The following is a 24,123-nucleotide window of genomic DNA, read 5'->3' on the forward strand; positions in this document are numbered from 1 at the left end:
GTCATGTAGTGAGTCCACCTCATCACGGCACAGACAGAGGCACACAGAGGCGAGGACAGAGCCAGCAGGATTGCACCTGGACAGGGCAGCATTTGGGCTGTGTCTTTTTTTTTTTTTTTTTGTCTTTTTCCTTTTTATCAGTACCAGGGATTGAACTCACGACCGCCTGCTTGCCAGGCAGGCGCTTATTCCGCTGAGCTAAATCCCCAGCCCCTGGGCTGTGTCTTAAAGGCCACAGCAATACAAAGAGGAGTCCCACAAATGCGTGACATCACACAAATGAGGCCAACTGGTACCCATTGAGGCAGGCTGAGGAGGACTCTGTGCCCACAGCTGTACTGGGAGTGGGGGGCACACAGGGTGGGCAGTGGCCCTGGGACATACCCCCTTGGGGGCACCTGGCTCTCCTTTGCCTTCTGTATTTGTTGTGCCCATTCATTGGGCTTCTGGGCGGCTTCCTTGCTGAGGCCGAGGGCCCTCCTTTCTGGCCTCCAGCCCTCATCTGTAAGGGGAAGAGCTGCACCGGGGAGTGCTAGGCCCGTCAGCCCAGCTGCCACACAACAGCACTCGGCACTCCCGCAGCTGGACCCATGTCCAGGCTGTGTTCTGCCTGACGGACGGACGAGGGGGACTCCTGGGTGTTAGAGAAAGGCTGTGACAGAATCAGAGGATGCATGTTTAAAGTGTGAGCGTGTGGGGGACAGCGTGTGAGTGCGAGTGTACCCATGGGTACACTGGGAAATGTGTGTGAGGCACAGCACGGGAGTGTGAATGTGAGCGTTCACCTGTGTATGTGTGTGTGTGTAGGACAATGTAGGCGTGCACAAAGCATGTGTGTGTGTGTGACAGTGTGGAACAGTGAGTGCAGGTATGCATGGGAGTGTGTGTGTGGAATGATACAGAAGCATGTGAGTGGGTGAGTGTGCGGCACTGAGCGAGTGTGGGGGGCAGTGCAGAGTGTGCAAGTGTGTGCATGTGTGAGTGTGTGTGGGACCATGTGCGACTGTGTGACAGCAGGTACAGGCTAATGTGTGAGTGGGTGTGCACATGTGAGCACGCCGGTGAGGCTGGGGGAGCGGGTGTGTGCTGTGGAGACCCCTGCAGAGCAAAGCTGGGAAGGACAATGGTCTGCCTGGATGTGCCACCTGTGAGGACCAGGGCTTAGGGGTAGAGGGCTGCCAGGCACTCAGGGCACTGCGCACTGGTAAGCTCTGTGCTGCTCTGTGGTGGAGGAGTGGGCCAGGGCTGGGGAGGAGGAGGAGGAGGAGGAGGAGGAGCAGCTGGACCCATGGACAGCAGACCCCCAGCAGGCTGTGACAGGGAGGTGAGGTGGCTGTAACCTCAGAGCCTGTGGAGGGGGCCATCATAATGCCATCCAGGGCAAGTGCCTCTTGCTGAACAAGAGGTCTGACAGAGTTTATGAGCAAGAAACCAGGAGTTAGAGAAGCTGTGATCTGTTTGGATTTCTTAAAATGCTGCTGACAAAGTTTAATTTTAAAAAACTAAACATGAGAGGACTGGGAAGAATAACCCAGAGAGGAAACTGCCACTGAAAAATGCAGCAGTCTGGTTGGGAATGTTAGGGATGTGGGCCTCCCTGGTCAGCCCTTCCAGATCCACAGGGCCGGGAGCCGAGGGACACGGTCAGATTTATCAGTGACAAGGACGACCTGTGAGCGATGTGCCTGGTGTGTGTGGGAGACTGACTCTGTTCTATCCTGAGGGTGACAGGCATGGCGAGAGGGGCTCAATTCCTTAATCTCCTGCTCCAGTCAGCAGAGCGCCGCCCCTGGGACGATTCCATGAGCACAGGGACAGTTGCTCGTGGCCCTTAATGCAGCTGGGGCGCCCATCCACGGGACTCTGGTTAAGATGGAGCCGGCTGAGGTATGGAAGCCGGGGGAGGGAGGGGTGCCAGCCAAGACAACTGGAAAAGGCTTTCCCGAAGGGAAAGAAGTCTAAAGCAGATGTCTGAAAAGAAACCACAAGCCAGGTCTGCTGAGGTCTGCCTGTGATCCCAGCATGCTGGGAAGCTGAGGCAGGAGATTACAAGTTTGAGCCCAGGTTGGAAAACTTACTAGGAGACTCCATCTCAAAAAAAAAAAAAAAATGATTAATGATGGAGCTCAGCAAGGAGGCCCTCAGGTCAAACCGCAGTAATGAGAAATAGAACTGCCCAGTAAAGCTAGGTGTACAGACTCTCATAACCATTACCACTTGAAGGAACTCTTCCTGTGGGAGGAGGGTACAGGCCCATGGCACCCATGGCAGGAGAAGCCCAGGGAACAGTAATGGGTTCCTGGGAAGTTCGGGTTATTTCAGACAGACGTTTCAGACAAGGAAGAGAGTCAAGCCCACCATTCACTGAACACCTGTGGATGCCGTCCTTTTGAGAAAGTCAGGCTTTCCTGGTGGGAGGCCCCACAGTCCTGACCTGTAGTTCTGAGCACCCCAATTTTCTTGCTCCCCTCCCACATTTTTCTGAGGCAAAGGGACTGGCGTGGTCGGAGCAGCGGGGTGGGAGACAGGGGAGACGGGCTTTCTTGGCCTGCTGCCTTCCAGGGGACACTCCGACAGTGCTGATGAAGCGTGCTGCAAGCCACAAGGGTCCGTGGTGGCCTGGCACCCGCGGCTTCCCCCAGTCAGCCTTGGAGAGGACGCTGGCCTGTAGAGCTGGCCTCCTGCACCACAACTCCTGCCCTTGCATCCAAACCCTCGTCCTTAGGGACTCAAGACCCTCTTTTCAGCTCATTCTCTCCGCGATTTCCTCTGGGGAAAACCCCCGGGCCGCCGAGTCCCCGGCTACCTTCTGGTCCTGCTTCCCTTCTACTTATTTAGAGCAGTAAGAGGGGAGTTGGGGAGAGACCACAGTGCACTGAGCCACATTCCTGGACCACAAAGGGATGCAGCAATGACCAAATGTGCGCTTTGTTTCCATCTTTCCAATAAGGAACGAGTCAGAATTAGAGAAGACTTCGACAAAACATTAAAAAAAAAGGCAAATCAAAACTATTTAGCAAGAGCTGTGAGCTAAGTGGAAGAGATGTTCTGTAGAGGGCTCTGAGATATTTCTGCAGACAGAGGAGAGTGTCACTATGCCAGGGTGGGCTAAAGAGGGCACTGGCTGAGAGCTCCAGCCTGCAGTCACATGGGCTGTGGTGCCCTGGACAGAGAGCAATGCGCCTTTCTCCAGACAAGCACTGCGGTACAGTCCATGGCCACTAGAGGGCACCCTGGCTCTGGACAGCGCCTCTGGGTCCAGGCGAAGCGGCAGCCTGGGGCAGGGAGCAGCCCGAGAGCTTGGCAGCTCCTGCCTAGGTACTCCCCAGGAGACAGACTGGGACAATCAGTGTTAGGAGCAGGGGCGATGGATTTAAGGGTCAGAGGCAGACAACGTGGGTGTGGAGTTCAGGGTCAGGCTGGGGCTCTGGTGACCAGGCAGGGAGCTGTGAGGTTAGGGGTCCTGGTTGCAGAGGCAAGCTACAGGGGCCAGATGGGGCCCACTCTATCCTCCCCTGTACCCTAGAGCACAGTGCAGCGCCCGGAACTCAGAAGGGCCAATGCCTGGGCTGAAAGTCAGACATTAGCCAGGCTCGCTGCTTCTGCCATGATCCTCAGCCCACTGCTCCCCGGAGTGACCTTCCGTGACCTCCTACTCAATCCCACCTGCCTGCCTGTCACCCAACACGTGCACACACATACTTCCACACTAGCACGCGCACGTGCGAGCACACACACACACACACACACACACACACACACGCTTCTTTGAGAGCTGTTCCTCTTCTGAGAAGAGAATGATGCTCCCCTGTTGTCCCTCACAAACAGCTGAGCAAGGCAGGCCGCCCCTCCCCCTCCTCTCAGGCCTTGGGCCGGCTGCTCTTCCCTCCTCCTCCTGCTCCTGTCTGATCCAGCTGGGCCTGGGGTGGGAGTAGCTTCCAGGCTAGTTGCAAAGCCCTGGGTGGCCTGAACCCCTCTTCACTCCCAGATTTTGGACTTTGAGAGATTTCAACATTTGCCAGTGTCTGCTCCCCGTGGGAGGGCTGCGGTGAGGGGAGCGCAGGGGTGAGGCCACCTGGCCTCCACAGCTAGCTACTCCGCCCCTACAGCTCCCCGACTGTCCTGAGGCTGAGCCGCACCTCGCAGCTGCTGTGGGCTCTGCCTGCGCTGGTCAGCCAGCGGCCCTGGAGGTTCCTCTGGCTTCCGCCACAGCAGGGACATGGATGACTTCTCCAGCCACTGAGTTTCTCCCTGCAGTGGCACCCCTTCTCCTGTCACTTTTCCCAGTCATACCCCAGAACAGACGCAAGACTGGAACCTGGTGCCCTTCCTGCCCCGACTCCGCCCACAGTAGAGAATGTGTTTGTGGTGAGGTATGAGACGGCAGCTGATGTCTTAGTTTCTTTCCAGACATCTGCAAGGCACGTTTTAGGGCTGGGTACAGCCGATGGCAGTGCACTGGCCTAGATGTGTGAGGACCTGGGTTCTATCCTCAGTGCCTCAAAAAAAGCTGAAGTTCCTGATAACCGCACTATACCTAACTTTTAAAGCTCAAGAGGGTTACTGAGCTGGAAGGAAGTGGCACACTCGGCGCTGCCAGGTGCACGGTCTTTCGGCTGGCCCCTCCTGGCTCCTCCCAGAGCCTCGACCTTCTGCAGTCAGCCTGCCTGCCCTTCAGCTCTCCCCCTGAGCCCCTTCTTCCGGTCCCCAGCCCTTTCCCTTTCCCTACCTTCAATTCTCAGCATCTTTGCCCTGCTCTTTACATGAAACTCCTTGTGATGATATTCCATGTTCCTGGCCTTTTTATTTTCTTTCATTTATTCCTTTGCCAAGGCAAACCTGTCTCTACCCTGTAGAAACCCAAGGGACTTTGATCCCAAAGACCATTACCGACCACGGGCCAATCCCGAGATCTCTCCACGAGCCCCTCAGCTCGCCCATCTTAGCCCTTGCTGGGGTTCACCACGCCTTCTTCACCGCCTCCTGCCTCCCGCCTCTACACGGGGCTCCGGGCTCCAGGTCCTCTGGGCTCTTGCGTTATGGTGTTGGTGTTGCCGTCCTGTGCCACCTTTGGGTGACCTCTTGGGTACCCACGGCTTCTCTGTCATCGGTGAAGACTTCCAAAGCTGCAGCCCTAGCTCAAACTTTCCTCCTGAACCCTGGATTCTGAAGATGCTTCCCCTTGAATGTCCCTGGCCACCTCAACTCAGCTGGTCTGAAGACAGAGTCCGGTCTCCTCCCAGACTCCTATTCATGTAACCCTTCAAGTCATTTGTGTCTGGAACTAGGAACAGCCCGCTGGCTCTTCCCTCAGTCTGACCAAAGGAGCACAGGTTTCATGCCACACTGCTCCAAGTCAGACTTCTACTCTATCACATACTCTACTCTGGACCCCAGACGAGTAGCTGCATCCTTCTAAGCCTCACTTCCCTTATCTGTATAATGGGGATAGTAACAGTCACTCCCTCACGGGGTTATTACAACTGGCTGAAATGATGTGTGTAAAGTGAGTGACATATTGTTAGCATGTAGCAATTACTCAACATACATTAGCCACAGTGACTCTTAATAAACCTCTAACTGAGCTGGATACTCTGGGAGGCTGAGACAGGAAAATTACCAAGTTTGAGTCCAGCCTGGGCAACTTAGTGAGACCCTGTCTCATAATAAAAAATAAGAAGGGCTGAGGGATGTGGGATGTAGCTCACTGCAGAGGCCCTGGGTTCAATCTCCAGTACCTCAGAAATCAAACCAAACCAAACCAAATCAAACCAAACCAAACCAAACCAAGCCAAACCAAACCAAACCAAACAGAAAATCAAGACACTCTAACTGGCTGTTGAATTCATGGTTAGTTACCCAGTCAGTTTCTGGGAGTTATCTTAGACTCTTCCAACTTTTTTGATCAGCTCTCTAAAAGTCATCAAGAACGGGCCATCCTACGCCCTGGAGGTTTAGTTCACGCCCTTGTCGTCCATCTCTTGGACACAGAGGCTCATCTGGTACTTGGCCGCCTCCCATCTCAGCCCTCTTTCCCATCCTCCCCTCCAGGCCTTCCCCAGCCTTCACGTTGGCACGAAGCAGCTCAGGGAAGATGGTGGCAAGTGAAGATTCTCAAGGCCTGGCGCAGAGTCTACAGAGTTCCCAGGATGCCAGGACCCAGCTTTGAATAAGGCCCTTTCCAAAACGCAGCTCTCCTCTTCTCAGTCCCTTGCCTGAAAAGCCTTTAGTGAGCTTCACAACTCCATCTAAACTGCCTCTTTCTGCTCGCTTCCTGCCCGCAGCATACAAACACCCGGGCTACAGCCGTTTCTCCAAGTGTCGCCCACTGCCATCACGTCCAGCCCTTGCTCCTGCTGACGTCAGCTACAGGGAAGGCCTTTCCTCCGCCCCACCTCTCAGAGTCCCCTCCTCTTCCTGCGATACTGTCTATGTGTCACCTCCTCTAGGGAGACTCCCAGTCTCCATGGCAAACTTCTGCCATGTCCCCCCACTCCTCGTGTTACTCCAGTGAGATGTACCCCATCTCATTACATTGAGCGCATGCACATCTGTCTGCCAGCTGTAAGATCCTCGTCTTTTTCTCTGCATTCCGGGTCTTGACACTGAGCAGACACTCACATGTGAGTGCAAGAGAAGGCTGAGGTGAGGGGTAAAGTAGGAGCTTGCGGTCTCCCTAAGCTCCTCCCTCCTGGGACTGTTCTCTTGACTAACACATCATCACCCCCTCGTGGCAGTGGACCCAAATTGCTGGTTCAGTTGTTGGAATCTGTTTTGTGGTGCTGGGGATGGAGCTCAGGGTCTCATGCATGCTACAGCTTTAGCCCACTGGTTCTGTGTTTTTTTGAAAGTTCTCATGTATTTTTAAAAAAGTAAAAATTAGCATCAGAACCTTAGAAATCAAGGCCACCAAAGGCCTCTCCCCCCAGTCACCACTGATGCCAGTTTCTCTGCAACCCTCTTAGTGTGGTCTCTACACACACAAGCCTATTCATGCACAAGCATCTCACACCTGTGGAATTGTAGGGGTAGCTTACCCTCAGGTTTCTCTCCCACCATGGTGAGCTCAGACTCTTGGCTTGGCTCGCTCGTTCCGTACACATTGATGGCGCGTACACGGAATTTATATTCGCGGTCGGGCAGCAGGTCCTGCACGTTAAAAGAGGTGCTGCGGCATGTGGCTAGTTCCTTCCACATCTTGTCCACTGAGTCCCAGATCTCGACGCTGTAGGACTGTACAGCACTGCCACCGTCATAGGAAGAGCCGTACCAGGACAGGGTCAGGGAGGAGCTCCGGATATCAGAGGCACAAGGTGTGCCGGCTGGGGGGTCTGGCTTGTCTGGGAATGGAGAAACACAACATCACTCAGACTCCCTAGGCTGTAGAGAAACGGATTTCTTTTTCCCCCTTTAATGTTGGGGCTGGGTCCTTGGCCTTGCAGTTGCTAGGCAAGTGCCCTGCTACTGAGCTACACCCCCACCAATAACGCTCTTGGATTAGCTCTGTTGTGGGGAGCCACCCCCTCGTGAATCCAAGCGAAGGTCCCTATTCCTGGCCCTTTGTGTTGCTTGCTCAAAACCAGCAGCACAAAAGTCCCACAATGCGTACTTGCTCAAAAGAGACTTCCTTTGGCTACTTTTCCAGTTCACAAGTCATGATTTCTTGTACTTGGCCCACCTCATAAACAGATCTTTCAGGTTCAAAAGATCTAGGAGGCTGCTCAGGAGACATGGATTATTTCCCATGAAAAACATGTTTTGAGAGAGAGAGAGAGAGAGAGAGAGAGAGAGTGAGCCTTGAGAGTGTGTGTATTGAGCTCTGAGGATAGACACACAGAGCTGTTAACTGCTCTGTGCCTCAGTTTCCTTGCTTGAGCAATGTGGGTCACCAGTTGTTGGGAAAATTATTTGGGAAGTGCCTTACTTCACTATCATTACTGTCATAGTTGTTTTAGGGGTGTGTTTCTAACTTTATAGTTCACGAACATTTCCTCCTACTCTCCCTCTTTGTTATTTTGATTGTTGGTGCTGGGAACTGAGCTACACTCCCAGCCCCTGGCCTACCTCTGTTATTCTCACTGGATGGTACACAGTGGAATTTCAAAAGTAAACTACAATAGGAAGTCACAACTACCCCTGACTGTGGGACTGAGAGTGAGCCAAGCACAGGAACAAGAAGTCACCCTTTGTCCGGCTTCCTCCCCATGAGGTGGCCTGGGATCAGACCCAGCATGCTGCCACATGCAGGGCAAACCAGGGTAGCCATCACTTAATGAGGCCCTTGAGTTCGATGGGTTTTGGTAGTTGTTTATCTGAACAAAACTCCTGTTTTTTCAGGATTAGTTTCTGGGGTCAGTTAGTGACAGGTGGCTGCAGTCCAGGTTTACCATCCACAACACACTCCGAGTTCACGGAGCCTGACAGGTTTCCAATTAAAATCATGCTATGGGGGCTGGGGATTTAGCTCAGCAGCATAAGCACCTGCCTTGCAAGCAGGCGGTCGTGAGTTCGGTAAAAAGAAAAAAGAAAAAAAACAAAGTGTAAAAAAAAATCATGCTACGTGGATTTATTAAGGTCTTAACTCTAGCAGACTTGAACCCAGTCTGTTCTTTTGTCATTCTCATTTGGAAAATGGTGTTGATGTGTACCAAACTCCTCTTCTCCCAGTGCCAGTTAAGCAGGAAGCCCAAAGGGAATTCCTGGAAATGACCCTGCATGGGAAGGGAAATCTGCGCTGTGACTGCACGCGCATGACCTGCCTCCGCGAGTTCATAAGCAGTGCACATACATTTTCACCCTGTCCCTGAGCTCTGCTTCTTCAGAAGGCACCCCCAAATCGTCTGTACAACAACCCAAGTCTGGCTCTGCCCAGGGGATGATTTGGGGACCATGTCAGGGCCATTTCCACTGGGGCAGTCATGCGGCAGCCTCCCGTGACCAAGCCACTTCCACTGGTTGTTTAATGTGTTCTCTTAGAAAAACTGTCGGAAAGATATATTGGTCTCTTTAGAAACATTTCTGGTGTTGGCTAAGATGTTTATTGCTCTAAACTCTCTTAGAGGCAAGTGGTGCAAATCCTCTCCAGCCCAGCTAAGGAAGTAAAAATATCTACAGAGAGACCCAGACACTCACTGCCCCGTGGCAGCCACCTGCAAGACGTACAGCTGGACACAGATGGGGTCACAGAGGCTGATACCTGGGCAGATACAGTCCACTGGCTGAATTCCTTTTCTCTGCTTTGGTCAAAAAGACAACTTGGAAAAATGAGTTTTACAGAAGAGATACTGTTTGCACCTGCCCTGTTACCAGTGTCACTAACTCAGGTATGATATAGTTCGGCTCCTATAACACAATAAAAAAAAAGTGGGGGGTGTGTGGGGAGAGGGCTTAAATTCCACATGAAACATTGTTACATTCAAGGAATTTGGTGTCCAATGAAGGAGTTCCAAAAAGACCTAAGCCTGAGGTGCAGGAGACTGGGAGCCCCTTCCTCCCCTACCAGATGTTAGAGCTCTGGGTGGGACCTGGTACTTTCTGTTCCCTTAACCTACAGAGCCACACAGAGCTTGGCTGGCCAGGGCTGAGGATCATGGGGACAGTCTAGGGACTCCTGTAAGCCTGCAAGATGTCAGTGCTCTGCAGAAGGGAGGTCTTGGCAGCGCTGGGCAAAGCCTGTGCCCCAGTTGGAGCCCTCAGCATTCCCCCAGGGCTCTCTGGAAACCTCACTGATAGAATGGGAATCCCTCTAAGAGAAGGGTCCCACATGACACTGTCTCCAGCATTTTGTGCTCAGCCAACACCAGTGTTCTGATTCCTGGGAAATCAGATGATCCTGTGCCAAGGCTTCCCCCTAGGGCAGTGCCCTCACGCTGTCTGCCCATACGTGATGGAAACTCATTTGGGGCTGTGCCCAGCCCCACTTGATGTTCCTGAACTCAGCAGCTGCAGGTAGGCTCCTCTGTAGTGACCACTTGGATCTCCTGTGTCCTCCGAACACACAGGCCCACAGAGGCTAAAGCACTTTGCTCACCAAGAAACCCTGGCTAGTCCATGAGAGCCCAAGGAGGACTCCACAAAATCTGCAGAGCCAGGCCCCAGGGCTTGGTACTTTGTGGCCATCAGGCAGAAAGGAGATCAAGAAGATATCTTGCTTAAGCTGAGTCAAGCACTAAGAAGGGGAATCTGCTCTTCCAAAGCATGCAAGCTCCGATCTCAGATCATATTTGAGGATTACTGGGGATCTGGAGTTCTATTTTTCTCCGTTCAAGCTATGCAGAGGCCTATTTTTCTCCTGCTTGGTGAGTGGCATTAAGGAATCCATCGGATCTGCGGCTGGCTCCCTCCTCCCGGAGCAGGCAGATGGGGAACAGGCACAGAAAAACACTACGCACTGAAAATTCCCGCTCTGCTTGTTACAGCGTAATACTAAGCCTCTGAAACAGCTCAGTACCACTCATTTAAACTAACGGCGGGAAAGGCTAGTTTTTAATCGTCATTTTAAAAATAGGAATCACAGATTATCTAAAAAGAAAGTAGTTCTTCTAAGAACATGCCGTGAGAGAAGTTTACTGCTATCAAAGTGGCGTTATTTAGTTGGTCTGTAAATGGATACTTCTAAAGCACTTGAAAACTGTCTGGAGTTGGCTGAATACTTCCTGGTTTATCTCACATACGTCTTACGTCTACTTAGTGAAGCCTGATTAGATAATACACAGATGTCCCTGGAGACATGCAGGTAAATCAGCTTAGCCAGGGTTTACTTTGGACTAAACCGAAGTTCACGGACTCTGAATGAATATGGCTTTGCTGCACCAATGTGAGTCCTCATTTTATTGAGCAATTCTATTCTTAGCTTGAGAGGGGGAGGCAGACAGAAAGCCCAGTTCTCCATTCCATTCCCCTCCCAGGACGGCATTTAACATGCTGCTCCTGCCAGCTGGCAGCCAGCCACACCAATGGCCCTGTCAGCACTGGCCGTGGAGAATAAGAAACTCAACCATAAAAGGCCAGAACTGCGGCCTGTGCCGTGGGAGGGGGGTGGGGAATGTGTGGCACTGTCCGAGGGTGGCCAGGGCAGGGGCAGGAGGTACTGGTTCCAGAAAAGCAGTGCAAAGCCGTTGAGCCCAGAATTATCCAAGCAGGGCCAGATGAGAGACAGCACCAAGGGAGAGTGGGAACGGATACCTGCTGAGATGGAGTGTGGGGCCAAACACTGCTTTCAGTATGGGCCACGCACATAGCAAGCTGGATCACTGGCACCCGTCCCTCCAAGCTCCTGACCCCTTGAGGGCAGTTATAGAAATAAGCGCCTGGAGTCACCAAAGACAGAGAGAAGAAGGTCCCTGGTGGAAGAGGACACCCTCTTCCCCACCGGCTTAGGGCCTGAGGCACTGCTACAGAACTGCCCAAGGCTCAGGGTGAGCAAACACTGGGGAAATCGGCATCAACAGTGCTCCACATAGGACAGTTCCACAAAAGGCCTGCATGTCACCCTCAAGATGAAGTTTCCAGCTAGAGGTAGCTTTGCCTTTTGGGGACATTCCACACCCACTCACATGCCCATGAGCGGCGTCTGCACGGGCGTGTTTGACAGCTAACTCCCACAGGGCCTTTGATGTCCCCAAAGCTGTGAGGCTGGAGCCACAGTCCCTTCCATCCAGTCTTCAGTGAGGGTGTGAGGTGAGGATGGAGGAGGAGAGCTGGGATGAGACTCAAGTGACCACAGAATGACAGAGCCACAAGAAGCCTCCAGAGTCACCCACAGAAAGGTGATTCCTAGAGACAGAGTCCTAGCTGCTGTTCTGTGGGTTCCTTTTGTTTTGTGTGCCCACCTGTGTGTCCCCCAGGGACATGCACGGGAAGCCTCCGGCGCAGGGAGGTAGTGTCAGGACCACCACACAGTTGCAGTTTTGTACACTGCATGGGGGACCCAGTGGAGTGGTCCAGGCCAACCTGTGCTCCCCAAGACCAGCTGTGGGCCTGGTGTGAGGTGGGGGTGTGCCCTTCTTTTAGTCTTACAGAAAGACCCCATAGAAAGCCAAGAACAAATGGAAACTACACTCAAGTGTGTGTCAAGGTACACCAGGTCAGAGTCTCGCAGGGGCTCTGCACACATGTCCACACGGGAACAAGATATGGCCCACCCTCCACCTGTTGGTGCCTTCATTTGTCCCTCTTCGTTTGTCCTGAGCTCTTCCCACGTGGGGAATCATAACTGACTGAGGGAGCTGAGCGGGGCTGATGTTTCAGGAGAGAGCTGATCAAGGCATGAGAAGCATAGTTAGGAAAGAGGGGAGACAAAGAGAACTTAAGAGCCCATCTGGAGCTAGACAGGAAAAGGGAGTGGAGTTAGGGTTAGATGGACTCGGTGACCTCGAGAACAGTCCCTGCAGACTAACAGGATATGCCGGTGAGTTGCAGTGCATGCCTGGGCATCCGCTAACACGGCAACAGTTTTGGGCTGCTGGGAGGAGCCAGTAGAGAGAGTTTAGAAGATACGAGAAAATCGGGGATGGTGCATCCCAGCACACAGGAGAAAGGAGCAGCCTAGGGCGGGACACTGTCCAGTCATCCGCAGAGCCCAGACGGGAGCAATGATGGGACTGGTGCCCACACCTGAGTCCCGGGGGCCATGACACTGAGCAAATTCATGCCTAAGCCCTGTGTTTCTCAGGGAAGTTAGAGGCCAAGGCTGGCAGGGACATCAGTGATCAGAGATAAGGACAAGAGTTTCTGAGTAGCACTGATCATTTAGCTGAGCCTAGAGGTCAGGAGGGTTCGTTTCATATTTGGAGGTGGATTTAATCTTTCTGCAGTGCCCCAAGTCTGGGACAGGAACAGCAGAGCTAGAGGTGGCAGTGAGTCAGGGGAAGGCTGGCGAGGGGATTGGGTGGCAGTGGGAACAAAGGACAGAGAGGACTGAAGGTGCCAGGAGAGGCCAGAGTGGGGGGCCAGGGGTTCCCACGGCCAGAAAAGCAGAGAAGCCAGGCGAGTGCTGACAGGAAGAGGGTCGAAATAGGCTGGGTCTGGAGTTCTGCAGCAGCTTGAGGGCAGTGTGAGAGTTGGGGTGCAGACCAGCAGGGTGCAGATAGGGAGAAAGGGGGCTGGGCGATGAGGTCCCACGTCCGTGCATCCTGCCTCCCGCCCCAGCCTCCGCCCCGGTGGTGCCCAGACTCACCCACGACGGTGAGGTTGACCTGGGCCTGCCTGCTGCCCAGCTTGTTCTCCACCAGCAGTGTGTAGCAGCCGCAGTGCTCCTGGCGTGCGGCCAGGATGGTGAGCTTGCTGGTGCCCTCGCCGTTCTCCACCTTGATGTGCTCGCTGTCCTGGATCTGCAGGCAGGGACAGGGTGGGCACTGAAGACTGGGCCAGGGAGGAAAGGACTCCCCTGCTCTCCCCACTCCGGGGGCTCGGGGTGTCCAAGCCAGGGTGGGCCTCGCAGGGCGGGCTGTATGGCCTAGCTGGGCACTCACTGCTCCCAGGACACAATTCAGCAGCGGCTCAGCCTCCTGTCACTGCTGTGGGATGGATGACAGGAGACGGCATCTGGGCCAATCACTGTGACACTCATCGGCAGTGGGAGCTACTCTTCTGTATGCTGTCCCATGCAGAGACCATGGCCCGAGTGTGGCCACTTACATTCTAATTAGGGTAAGTGAAATGTCCATTGACGGATGAAGAGATAAAGTGTGCTCCATCTAGACAATGGGGTATTGGGTGTTTATGAAAAGGAATGGAGCACTGATTCAGACCACCTCACGGATATAACTCAGCACTCAATCCCCAGTGCTGGGGTTGGGGATAGCACCCAACCTCAAAACAACCCTCCAAAACTCCAGACACAAAAGATGACGTCTGACTCTGGTGGTATGAAATGTCTAGAGCAAGCAAAGGTCAGAGGCTAGAACAGAAGGGGAGGACTACTAATGGGTTTGGGGTTTCTTTCTGGGATGAGGAATCAGATAATGATGATGTCTGTACCACACTGTGACTCTACTAAAACCACTGAGTCAGACATTTTATTTTGTTTATTTTTATGAGATAAGGTTTCACTGTGTGGTTCAGGCTGGCCTTGAACTCAAGGTGATCCTCCTGCCTCCGCCTCCCGAGGGCTGGGATTACAGGTGCACACCACCACACCCGGCTTGAATGTACATTTTAAAAGGGTGACATTTGAGTGGGGATGTATTTCAGTAGCATGTGTGAGGTCCTGAGTTCAATTTCCAGTACTGCCAGAAAGGGAGGGGTGTGTATGTGTGTGTGTCTGTGTGTGTGAATTTTGTAGTATATAAATTGCATCTCAACAAAACTGTTGTAAACTTTTAATCAATTAAAATTAAAAATTTAGGCTCCAGCCATATTTCATCTGCTCGATGGCTGCTCCAGCCATATTTCATCGGCTCGATGGCTGCTCAGGCCCAGTGGCCATCCTACTGTCCAGCACAGGCAGAGAGCATGCCCACCACAATACACACTCTGATGAACAAGCTGGGACTTGGCTGGCTGTCCATGAGAAGGCCTAAGATTCTGTCTGAGTTCAGGCTCTAGCACTGGGTAAACACACCAAGAGATGCTAAAGCTCTTCACCATCTACGTTCTTCCCTGGTGTTAGCTCATCCCCGAACTGGGACGATCTGAACGGCATGAAACCAAAGTGATAGACGGTTTGGAGTAAATCTGCACCTCCTGATCCAAGGTCACCTGCCATTCCGAGGTCTTTGCTGATCATGCACAGGGCACACCACCCATGGGAGACTGGTGGGACAGTCAGGACCCTTGCATTTCCTTAAAGGCAGGTTGTCTGGAAACTCAAATACTTTTTCATGTGAACCATTACTACAAACCGTAGCTAGATTTCTGGGCCAGTCAGCTGAAATTCTATTTGACAGATAATTTATTTATCCTTCAGCATCTGGAAAGTTTGAGTTGTTCTCACAGACAGCAGACAGTGGGCTGGCAGAGAACCTCACAAAGTTATTGGGGTCTGGGAGGTCACCTGAGGTGACCTGAGCCTGAGTCTCTACCTCCAGGTAGAGACTGCAATGAGGTGGGCTGCGGGCAGCTTTATGATAGAAGCTGCACCATGTGGCGTACAGTAGGCTGGAGGCAAACTCAGCATGAACTCAGGCCTGGGGACTGGGGTCCCTCCCTCTCTAATGTGATGGAAAGTGATGCTGTCGCTGCCACCACCGCGGTCCTCACTGGTTTGGGCCTGGGCACTGTGGGTTTTCCTCGAGCCCTTGCCGCCACGACTGACCTGCTTTCGGAACTTCATCCACGTGCAGGTGATGGGCTGGGTGCCAGTTACTTTCCCGAGCAGCTCCACCGGCTCTCCCGCCCGCACCTTCTGGTCCTCGGGGAACTGGATGATCTGAGGGGGCATTGCTGGGAGAGGACAGGGGCAAGTGAGTGCAGAGGGCAGGCCTGAGGCTCCTCCTGTCTTCTGGAACCTCTGGAGTAAGACTGGGGGTACTGCCCACTGTCGGGGAGACCTGATCTCTCGAACCTGCTACGTTTGCTCAAATTTTCATTCAGGTCCCCTCAGAAATGACCTGCAATGGGTCATTTACACAAGTAGCAGAGTGAGGGGACAGAGGGTGGGGTGGAATTTCGAGAAGGGACAGGAAAATTGCTGGGACTGTGGGGTGCTGTACACGAAAAGAGGTCAGAGGGGCAGAGAGAGGACAAGGGAGGAACACTTGCTCGAGGAGCAGATTTGGGCTGACCCACGCAGAACTGGGAGTGGGGAAGGGTCTCCTGATTATAGCCAGGTGGGCAGGCTGTGGGGCAAAGGCAGTCCCCATGGCTGTGGTGCCTGTGTCCCCTGGAGAGGGCTGCTAATTACCTGCCTTCGGAGATGTCTTGGAGATGGGTTTCTTTTTCACGGTCGCATCACCTATAACAAGAAAGTTCACAGGTTATTTTCTGTCAGTTCTGTTTTCTGTAAATAATTTCCTGAATCCAAGGAGGGTGTGGTCTTGCCCACGGGGCCCTTAGCCAGGGAGAGACCTCATTCCAACATGTCCTTCAGAGACCTCCTTTCCTCCCACGCAGATAGCTTCGTGGTCAGAGGAATGCCAGTTCTCAGGGGCCTCTGCTGGGGTTCCTGGCACCACCAATGAGATAAAAAGCCTCAAAAATGCCTAGGCCCCCACCGTCCTATTCCAAGATGATCACTCAGAACTCACTAACGACTCCCTCACCCAAACTTTCAGGAAACTCAGAAAGGAAATTATGTCAGATAACTAACTAAAATTAGCCTTTGGTGCAGATCCACAGATCTCAGGCTTCCTTTGGGTCATAAATTGTGAACTGGTGGCTTTCATTTTTGAAATGTTTGTTGAATGGATCAATAATGAATGAATGGTGTTACTTTCCTACTCTCTCTAAATTGTTGAAAGTGAGTCAAACATGACCATTTTGCTGTAAAAATCTATTCATTTGCTAGATAACAATATGGTACACACACAGATTTATGCCTGACTATCTTCATGGCTTGTTTTCATATTTCCTTCAGGTCTTTGCTCGAAAGTCACTTAGCCTGTTTATCCAAGTGCAGTGAAAAACTTGCATGAACACAAACATTTGCGTGTGAAGTTTATATACAACTGCCCCAAACTAGGAGATACATCAAGCTCCTCAGCCTGAGAATAGATGAACTATGGCACACCAGTACACCGAAATACTTCCCATCAATAAAAACAACAAACTATGAATACGTACAACATAGATGAATCGTTGTAATCTATCTTTCCCTTCAGCTAAGAGAAACCAGATTCAAAAGCTACACATGAGGCCTAACTATCTGCTGGGTGGATGGAGAACAGACCAGTGCCAGAAGCGGGGTGGCAGGTTTGAGAACTGAGGGGCACAGGGACACATGCTGAGGGGATAGAGTTGTCTTTTGCTGGGCTGGTTACACAGTGCACATGAGTTTGTCAAGGCTCACAGAACCCTGTCCTAAAAGAAGTGCAGGTTAAGGGAGGGCAAGGGAATCATCACATCATCAGCGCAATCTTCCTTAACCACCCTATGCAATCACCAGAGCACTACCTTCTGTGCTGCTTATAATGCTTATTCTGACTTATAAGCCCCCACTTATCACCACTTGATAAATTATGCATTTTCTTTATGTATTGTCTGCCCTTCCCTCGTCACTATAGCGTCAGCTATTTGAGGGCGGTGACTCTTTTTGCTTAGTGCTGTGAACCTAATGAGCTTGGCAGCTACCCACTGAGTGAATAAGAGGGTTAATATTGACAGGGGTTCGCCCACTGCAGATCACAGAGGGGCAGCACCGGGGGCAGCTTGGCTGCAGCGGCTCTGGCTCCGTGACCTCCAGCAGGTTAGCCAGCCTTGTGAATGGTAAGCTGTGTGTTCCTACCAAGGGGAGTGTGCTGCTAACCCAGGAGGACTGCTGAAAGGAGGGGACCCCGTGCAGAAGCACGTTGTGGGGTCCCAGAGCTGATGATGACAGCTACATGATTTTCCCACAGCCATCCTGGCTCATTTCCATCCGTGGCATGAAACCAAAGTGACAGACTCCTCCAACAACTTACTGGAGGCCTGTGTGCCCAGCACGTGCTCATCAGTGTGTGCTACCCACCTGGGGACTGAGGAGAGACCCAAGCCGAGGCACCGCAGCAGGCCCTCTCATCTAACCCTAGCACTGAGATGTGATGGCTCACAGCACTTGCTATGCTACCCCTTGGGTCCTACAAGACAGTTATAGGACAATGGCAACACTTAGATACGGTCAATAAATTAGTATCAATATTAATTTCCTACATTGACGATCAAGATCTTTATATGAGATCTTCCTTGTTTTTAGGAAAAATTTACATTGAATTAAAGTAGAATTAAGTGTAGAGGGTCTGTGGGTGCAACGTTCTTACAAACTGCTCACAAAGCAGCACATGCATGTGGAGAGGCAGGGGAAAATGAGGGCAGGGACACAGGAAAAAGCAGACAATAAAATGCTGAAATCTGAAGAACCAAGATGAAAGCCATAGCAGAAGTATTTGTATTAGTTTTTCATTTTTTAATGTAAATATGAAATTATAGTATTTCAAAAGGAAGTTTTAAAAAAAGACACGTTATCCAGTCAGCACGATGCACGTGCTCACGTGCAGTTAGAAACACAGGACACTGTGGCTGGGGACATGGCAGGAAGGCTCGAGCAGGGACCAAAAGCTAAGCGAGATCTAACTTAGGAAAAGAGCCCAAGTCAGTGGTCAGCAGGGGTGCAGAGTCCACAAAAAGTAGACTTTGGTGGAGGCTGGATCAGAGAGCATACTGAATTAAAGAAATTTAGTGTCATTAGTGACGGTCCTTCCACCTCCCACAGGCAGGAGTATCCAATTAGGGAGCTGCACAACCAAAGAGAGAGGCGTCAAGGGAAGGAGAGGAGTCTATCAGGGCAGACCTGGCCTGGTCGGAAGGGAGGAGGCCACCTGTAGGGAGGGGCTGACACCCAGAGCCTCAGGATGTGGTGGTGTGTCTGGCCGTTGAAGAGGTGATTGTGTTAAAATGGGATGACAGTGGACCCTAACGGAGTCTGATTTATGCCCTCATAAGAAGAAATTAAGAAAGAGGAAAGGGGGCTGGGGATATAGCTCAGCTTCACAATGCCTGGGTCCTGAGTTCCATTCCTGATTCCAAAAACAAAACAAAACAAAAAAACAAAAGGAGGGAAGGAAGAGGAAGAAGGGAAAGAGAAAGGAACGAGGGGGAGATACACACAAAAGACAGACAGACAGGCAGACTGAGACTGAACAGACCTCCACACACAGAAGGAAAAGACAGCCGCATGAAGGCAGAGAAAAGACGGCCACCTGCAAGCAGGTCAGAGCGTCCAGAACTCTGGGAGAAGGACTTCTTCGCTGAAGCCCAGGCCGCTACCTTGGGAAGGCAGCCCCCCACTCCTGTGGCTTGGATGGGCTCTGGTGGGAGGGTGACAGTCCCTGAGGCAAGTAGGCGGGCCAGCAGAATCAGAAAACTTCAAAGTGCGGCCATGGGCTGGTGGCTCTGGGCAAGCTGTGTGGGCAGAACCCCAGTCCTGACTCGCGCAGGCCTTTCAGTATCACAGGTAAAAGGATCGAAGCCGGTTTGTTCTATATATTTGGAGCACAGCGGTTTGAACTGGTTAGCACTTGAAGCTGGCTAGGCCCTACCAGTGAAAGCAACTCTAAGTTAATGACGTTCTGTATGCTATACATATTTTATATAAGCATCTGCTGAAATCCATTAATGGGGTTTTGGGCTTGCAACCGAATTCAAAACCTGAGTTTCTTGGCAGGTGCTTCTCAGCCAGATGTGAGCCTGGCACCTCCCAGTGTATGAAAGACACAGAACCTCACACGAGTCGGGGGCTTGCCGAGTTGAGCAAGCCAGATATGGTCCAGCTGGAGAGGACCATGGCCTCTGGCCATCCCAGATATCGGGATGCCTTCCCTTCCCAGCTGACACTCTGCCCACTCTCAGATCCCTTTGAGACCCTTCTCTGTGGGCTCTTGTGCTCATATGTACTGCTTGGCCATTTGCTAAACTGTGTGGTTTAAAGCTCACCATTTAACCTCTTGAAGCTTCAGGTTAAAAAACATGGAAAGTATAAATAAAGCTTGTTGTAAAGAAACTATAGCATATAGTGCATTCTCTATCACCAGTCTGTCCTCCATTCATCCCTCTTTCCTAAACAGATGGATCCCTTCTCTGCCCTGGGGGACACAATCAGCTCCTTTACCATTTAGCATGCCATCCTGGGGGGCGGTGCATGACAATGCTCGGACCTCATGCACTTGTGTGGCACCTTGTGCTCCTCCTTCCAGTTCTGAAGCCCAATCAATGCTTTTGCTAACCCAGATGCCCAAATTCTAAGTGTTCCTTGGGACACTAATCATTTCCTGTCCTTTAGACTCACCCTTCCTACAACATTATTCCTGTCAGCCCTTTGTCTCTCATCCCCTTCTCTGACACCCCAACTTTTTGGCACCTGCCACTGTCAGAGAGGAATATCCTAGAAGGAGAATTAACACTTAGTCACCTTCTCAAATCCTAGGATGGCTATGGCTGGGGGTCAGGCAAGGAGGGCAGAGCACATCCCCTCTGCCTGCATGTGGCTGGCCTCAGAGAAACTCAGAGGCATCCTCTGGGTGGCACAGGACTCCTGACCCTGGAACACTTCACTTCCTGCTGCTCTTAGAGTCACCTTTCTGTTCCTTCTCCTGCTCACATTTTCTTTGGAGCCAGCTCTCTCTCCTGAGTCCACCCCCTGCATCCAACCGCCAGAGAAGTCAACACATACTGCGAGCCCATATGCCCAGTACTAAGTCCAGGGTCTTTCCCCCAAACTGCTCCTCGTCTGTGTCTCTCCAAAGGCCCCCTCCCTGCCCATATCCAGTCACAAATGCCCAGTGACTCCGTCGACTAAACACCCACTCGGTCTGCTACTTTCCACATGTCCCCTGCACCACTCCAGTCCAAAGTGTACTCTGGTCCCCGGCAAGTCCTAACGCAAAGTGGCCAAAGTGAGCTTTCTCAGGTTCAAGCCCAAAGTCATTCCATTGCTGAAACCTCTTTAGTGGCTGCCCACTGCCATGCAGGACCAAGTCCAAGTGGTCTCACAAGGTTTCTGTGCTCTGTCTCTGGCTTTCTTCTCTTTCCTTCTCCTCCGTCTGGGAAGACCCTTCACCATGTCCTCTGTACTCAATTGTGTTTCTCATAATTTATGTGCATTATCATGACCTACAAACTTAAAACTAGACTCCAGGCTTCCGGGCGCTGCTGGGGGGGTGGTGCCTGCACTGTCATTTGAGTGGCCCACACTGAAGGCCTTCCAGTTTCTCTCACATAAGTCTGTTACCTTCAGCATTTGCACATGCGAATCTCCCTCCCCTTGGCTTACTCCTGCCATTCTCCAGACAAGTTTCAGCTCAAGGGAGCACAATTCCACGGTGGGCCAATCACAGCACTCATCAAAGCAAGCACTGTCACTGCTGAACCTGACTGGACATGTGCATACTATGGCAAGTGCCTAGGGACAGGATCAGCGTCCATGCTCTGCATCACCACTGCTGGTGGAGTACCTGACCCATGCTTGACAAGTGGCTAAAAAAGGAGTGAGTGGAACCCCCAGGGCCTCTGTGAACCTGGGAATTCCCATGGAATAGCCCACTAAGCTCTGGACGCTGTAGTTGTTAGGCAACTTCCTGGAACAAGGAGACGCCTCTGCTCTGTCTAGATCAAACCTGCCAGGGGCTGAGCCTTCCACCTGGCCAAGGTCAAGGTGAGAAGTGATGCAGCCTGACAGTCATCACTGGGACTGGAAGCCTCCTGGGACTACTGAGGCACTGTTAGGGAATGGCTGCCCAATGGCCAAGGTCTCATTCATCTGTCTTTTGATCCTACCTCCGCCTGCCTGAGCTGACCCTAGTTCTGGCTTGAGAATCTCCCTTCTGTTGTGGGAGGAAGGGGTTCAGTCCCTCACAGGAGCCTCCAGGCTGCTCAGTCTTAAGGTAGATGTGTGTCCCTTCCCCCAGAGGGGAAAGGTCTGAGAGGAGAACCAGGGAGCTTTGTTAGCAGTCTTGGTACAGACAGGTCCCTGGATCTCTGCCCCTCTGGAGGCATTTGGGGACATTTCCCTTTTTAGGTAGTTAACTAAAAATAGACATCAAACCTTCAAACCCATCAAACTCAAAATCAGCATTCATTTTCTGCCAAAGGCTCCTCAAAGGGAAACAGGCTGGGTGAGCATGGACAAGCACCACCCCAGGGGTTTTGTAGATGCCTGGGCTGAAAGGCTAAATCCCGCTGCCCAGGGCGGGCAGGTTCAAGGTCCTGGTCTGCTGGCCCCTCCCCTGCTGCACACACCACCCCCTTCCAGGGCATCCTTACGGACTTGTGGAGAAATTAACATCCCTGATAGTTCTATTAGAAGATTCCAGAGGAACAGCCATTCCCAAGTTCCCAGGGCACAAAAACATCAGGATGGTTGTGAAAGAGGCATGACTGGGCCAGCAGGCCGGCACTGCTTGGTGGGTGCCATCGAGGTGCTCTCTGGGGAGGAGCCATCCTGCCAGAGGCCTCCCCTCTGATCTAGACAGAGAAGAGGCTTCTCCTTGTTCCAGGGTTTCTGGGGACCCTGGAAGAGGTGGGCAAGAAGCTAGAAGGAGTTTCCCAGTGGCCAGATGCCACCAAGTGCATGAGGAGGGGCTGCCAGGCACCATCGCAGCCACAAACCAACACGGGGCTTGAGAATCAGCAGGGTTGGTACCCACTTTCAGAGAATCATGGAAAACTCCCAGCTCCTCTCCAGAATCTTGCGTCTTTCACCCTGATGCCAAATCCCTTTGAATCCCTCTAGGATTTAGCATCTTCCATAGACAATGTTTAAAATAGAATTTAATCCTAGGAAAATGAACACTGTTTGACCCCTTAAGATGCTTCAGAGAGAAAACCACACCGGAGGCCAAAACAAAGATAGCTAAAAGCATTGAAATCCGAGATGGTCCATCCAGCACAGTGCCTGGGACAGGCCAATGTGCCTGGCATTAGAGTTGAACTCAAGGCCAGGCATGGAATTCCAGGGGTGCTATACCTACATTGTCCCTACAGCATAGAACATAATGGGCAGGGACTCTTAAAGCAAGGGAACTCATGCACTGACTAAAAGCCAAATACTTATCATGATCTACTCGGGGCAGGCTGCTCAAATTGTAAAAGTTCGCTGTGGATATGGTAATTTGAAGACCATCAGCATATATAGCCGGATAAGAGTAGTCCCTGAGTCTGTTATCAAGCTGGTATCCCTTCACCTGTATTTTCTATTCTTTTCTGGGTCCTGGGAGAGAACGCACAACCTTGCATGTGCTGGGATATCCTCTACCACTGAGCTCCACTCCCAACCCCGTCTCCCCCCTACCCCCCCCCCAATTGGGATTTAATCCAGGGCTTTTGTGCTGAACCATATGTCCAGCCCTATTTCATTTTGAGCCAGGGTCTCACTAAGTTGCCCACTGTAGGCTCAAAATTGCTATTCTCCTGCTTCAGCCTCCCAGAGTGCTGGGATTACAGGTGTGAGCCACCATACTCTGCTTTGATTCTACTTCTAAAGCCATTTCTTAAATCCCCTTAATCTGTCCTACACACAGGCTTATCCTTCTTCACACAAGACTTCTTACGAAACCCCCAGATATAACCTCAGGTGCCCACTGCAGTTCAGGACTTCTTAGGACAACAGGTGACAGCTAGGAAGGAGAGTCAGCGGGCCTCCCCTGAATGGTGCCACAGAAAACTTTTCTGACTGCTGGACAAGGCCCGGGGTCAGCCAGGGAAATGTCTGGACAGCTGAGGAAATCATGGTCCAGAGGGACAGAGGACTTTAATCAAGGCCACATATTTAATTAGTGGGAGAACCAAGACTTTTGTCTAACGCTTTTTTGCTGGGGTGGTGGTGGTACTGGGGATTGAACCCAGCCTTTGCGCTCAGCTACATTCCCAGCTCCTTTTATTTTTTATCTTGTGACAGGATCTTGCTAAGTCTCTAAATTGTCCTCCTGCTTGTAATTCTCCTGCCTCAGTCTCCCACAATGCTACGATTACAAATGTGTGTTGCCATGGCCAGTGTGTCCTCTGCTTTTTGGCCCCGTGGCTGCCTTGGTATCCTCTCGGCCTGAGTGTTGCCCCAGTACAGGTCATACTCCAGAGGTTCCTGAATTCCTATGCCTTCCTTGACTCAGGCTGGGGAGTCTGGGTGTTCTTCTGAGCCTGTGCGTATCTCCCCGTTCTGACTCCAGGAAAGGAGAGGACCCACTCTGGGTAAATAAAATGTTCCAGGACTGTGGGTATTCAATTTCCACAAACAGTATGAAAAAGGTCATTATTTACCCCACTGACAAAAACAGAGAGTAGCCTGAGCCTGGACTTAGCAGATAATGGCATTAGTTCAATATCGGAGTGCCTGATTTCAATAACTGCATTGTGGTTCTATTCTTAGGAGACATACAATGATTTAGGAATCAAAGGTACTGTCTCTTTAACATAGACTCCATCTATCTAAATGCAAATATATTAATATGGACATAGAGAATGAAAAACAATAGAATAAAATGTAAAGGTGAGTTTCAA

General features: G+C 51.7%; 1 protein-coding gene across 6 annotated transcripts in view; it reads right to left on the reverse strand.

Moving 5' to 3' along the window:
* Mylk (myosin light chain kinase) overlaps positions 1-24,123 on the reverse strand; it is a 274,928-nt gene that overhangs the window by 28,593 nt on the left and 222,212 nt on the right. For 5 of the 6 annotated variants that reach the window (XM_063225097.1, XM_063225096.1, XM_063225098.1 and 2 more), the window contains 4 exons: positions 15,845-15,895; positions 15,257-15,384; positions 13,178-13,331; positions 7,038-7,340 (listed from right to left, as the gene is read on the reverse strand). In XM_063225097.1, coding sequence (XP_063081167.1) covers positions 7,038-7,340; positions 13,178-13,331; positions 15,257-15,384; positions 15,845-15,895 — 636 coding nt within the window. Of the gene's footprint in view, positions 1-7,037; positions 7,341-13,177; positions 13,332-15,256; positions 15,385-15,844; positions 15,896-16,008; positions 16,175-24,123 lie in introns of those variants that run through there. The other variant, XM_063225101.1, reaches the window with a different exon arrangement.

Source organism: Cavia porcellus, unplaced genomic scaffold (assembly GCF_034190915.1).
Source record: "Cavia porcellus strain 051 isolate PalLab524CR breed Dunkin Hartley unplaced genomic scaffold, mCavPor4.1 scaffold_15, whole genome shotgun sequence".
NCBI lineage: Eukaryota > Metazoa > Chordata > Mammalia > Rodentia > Caviidae > Cavia > Cavia porcellus.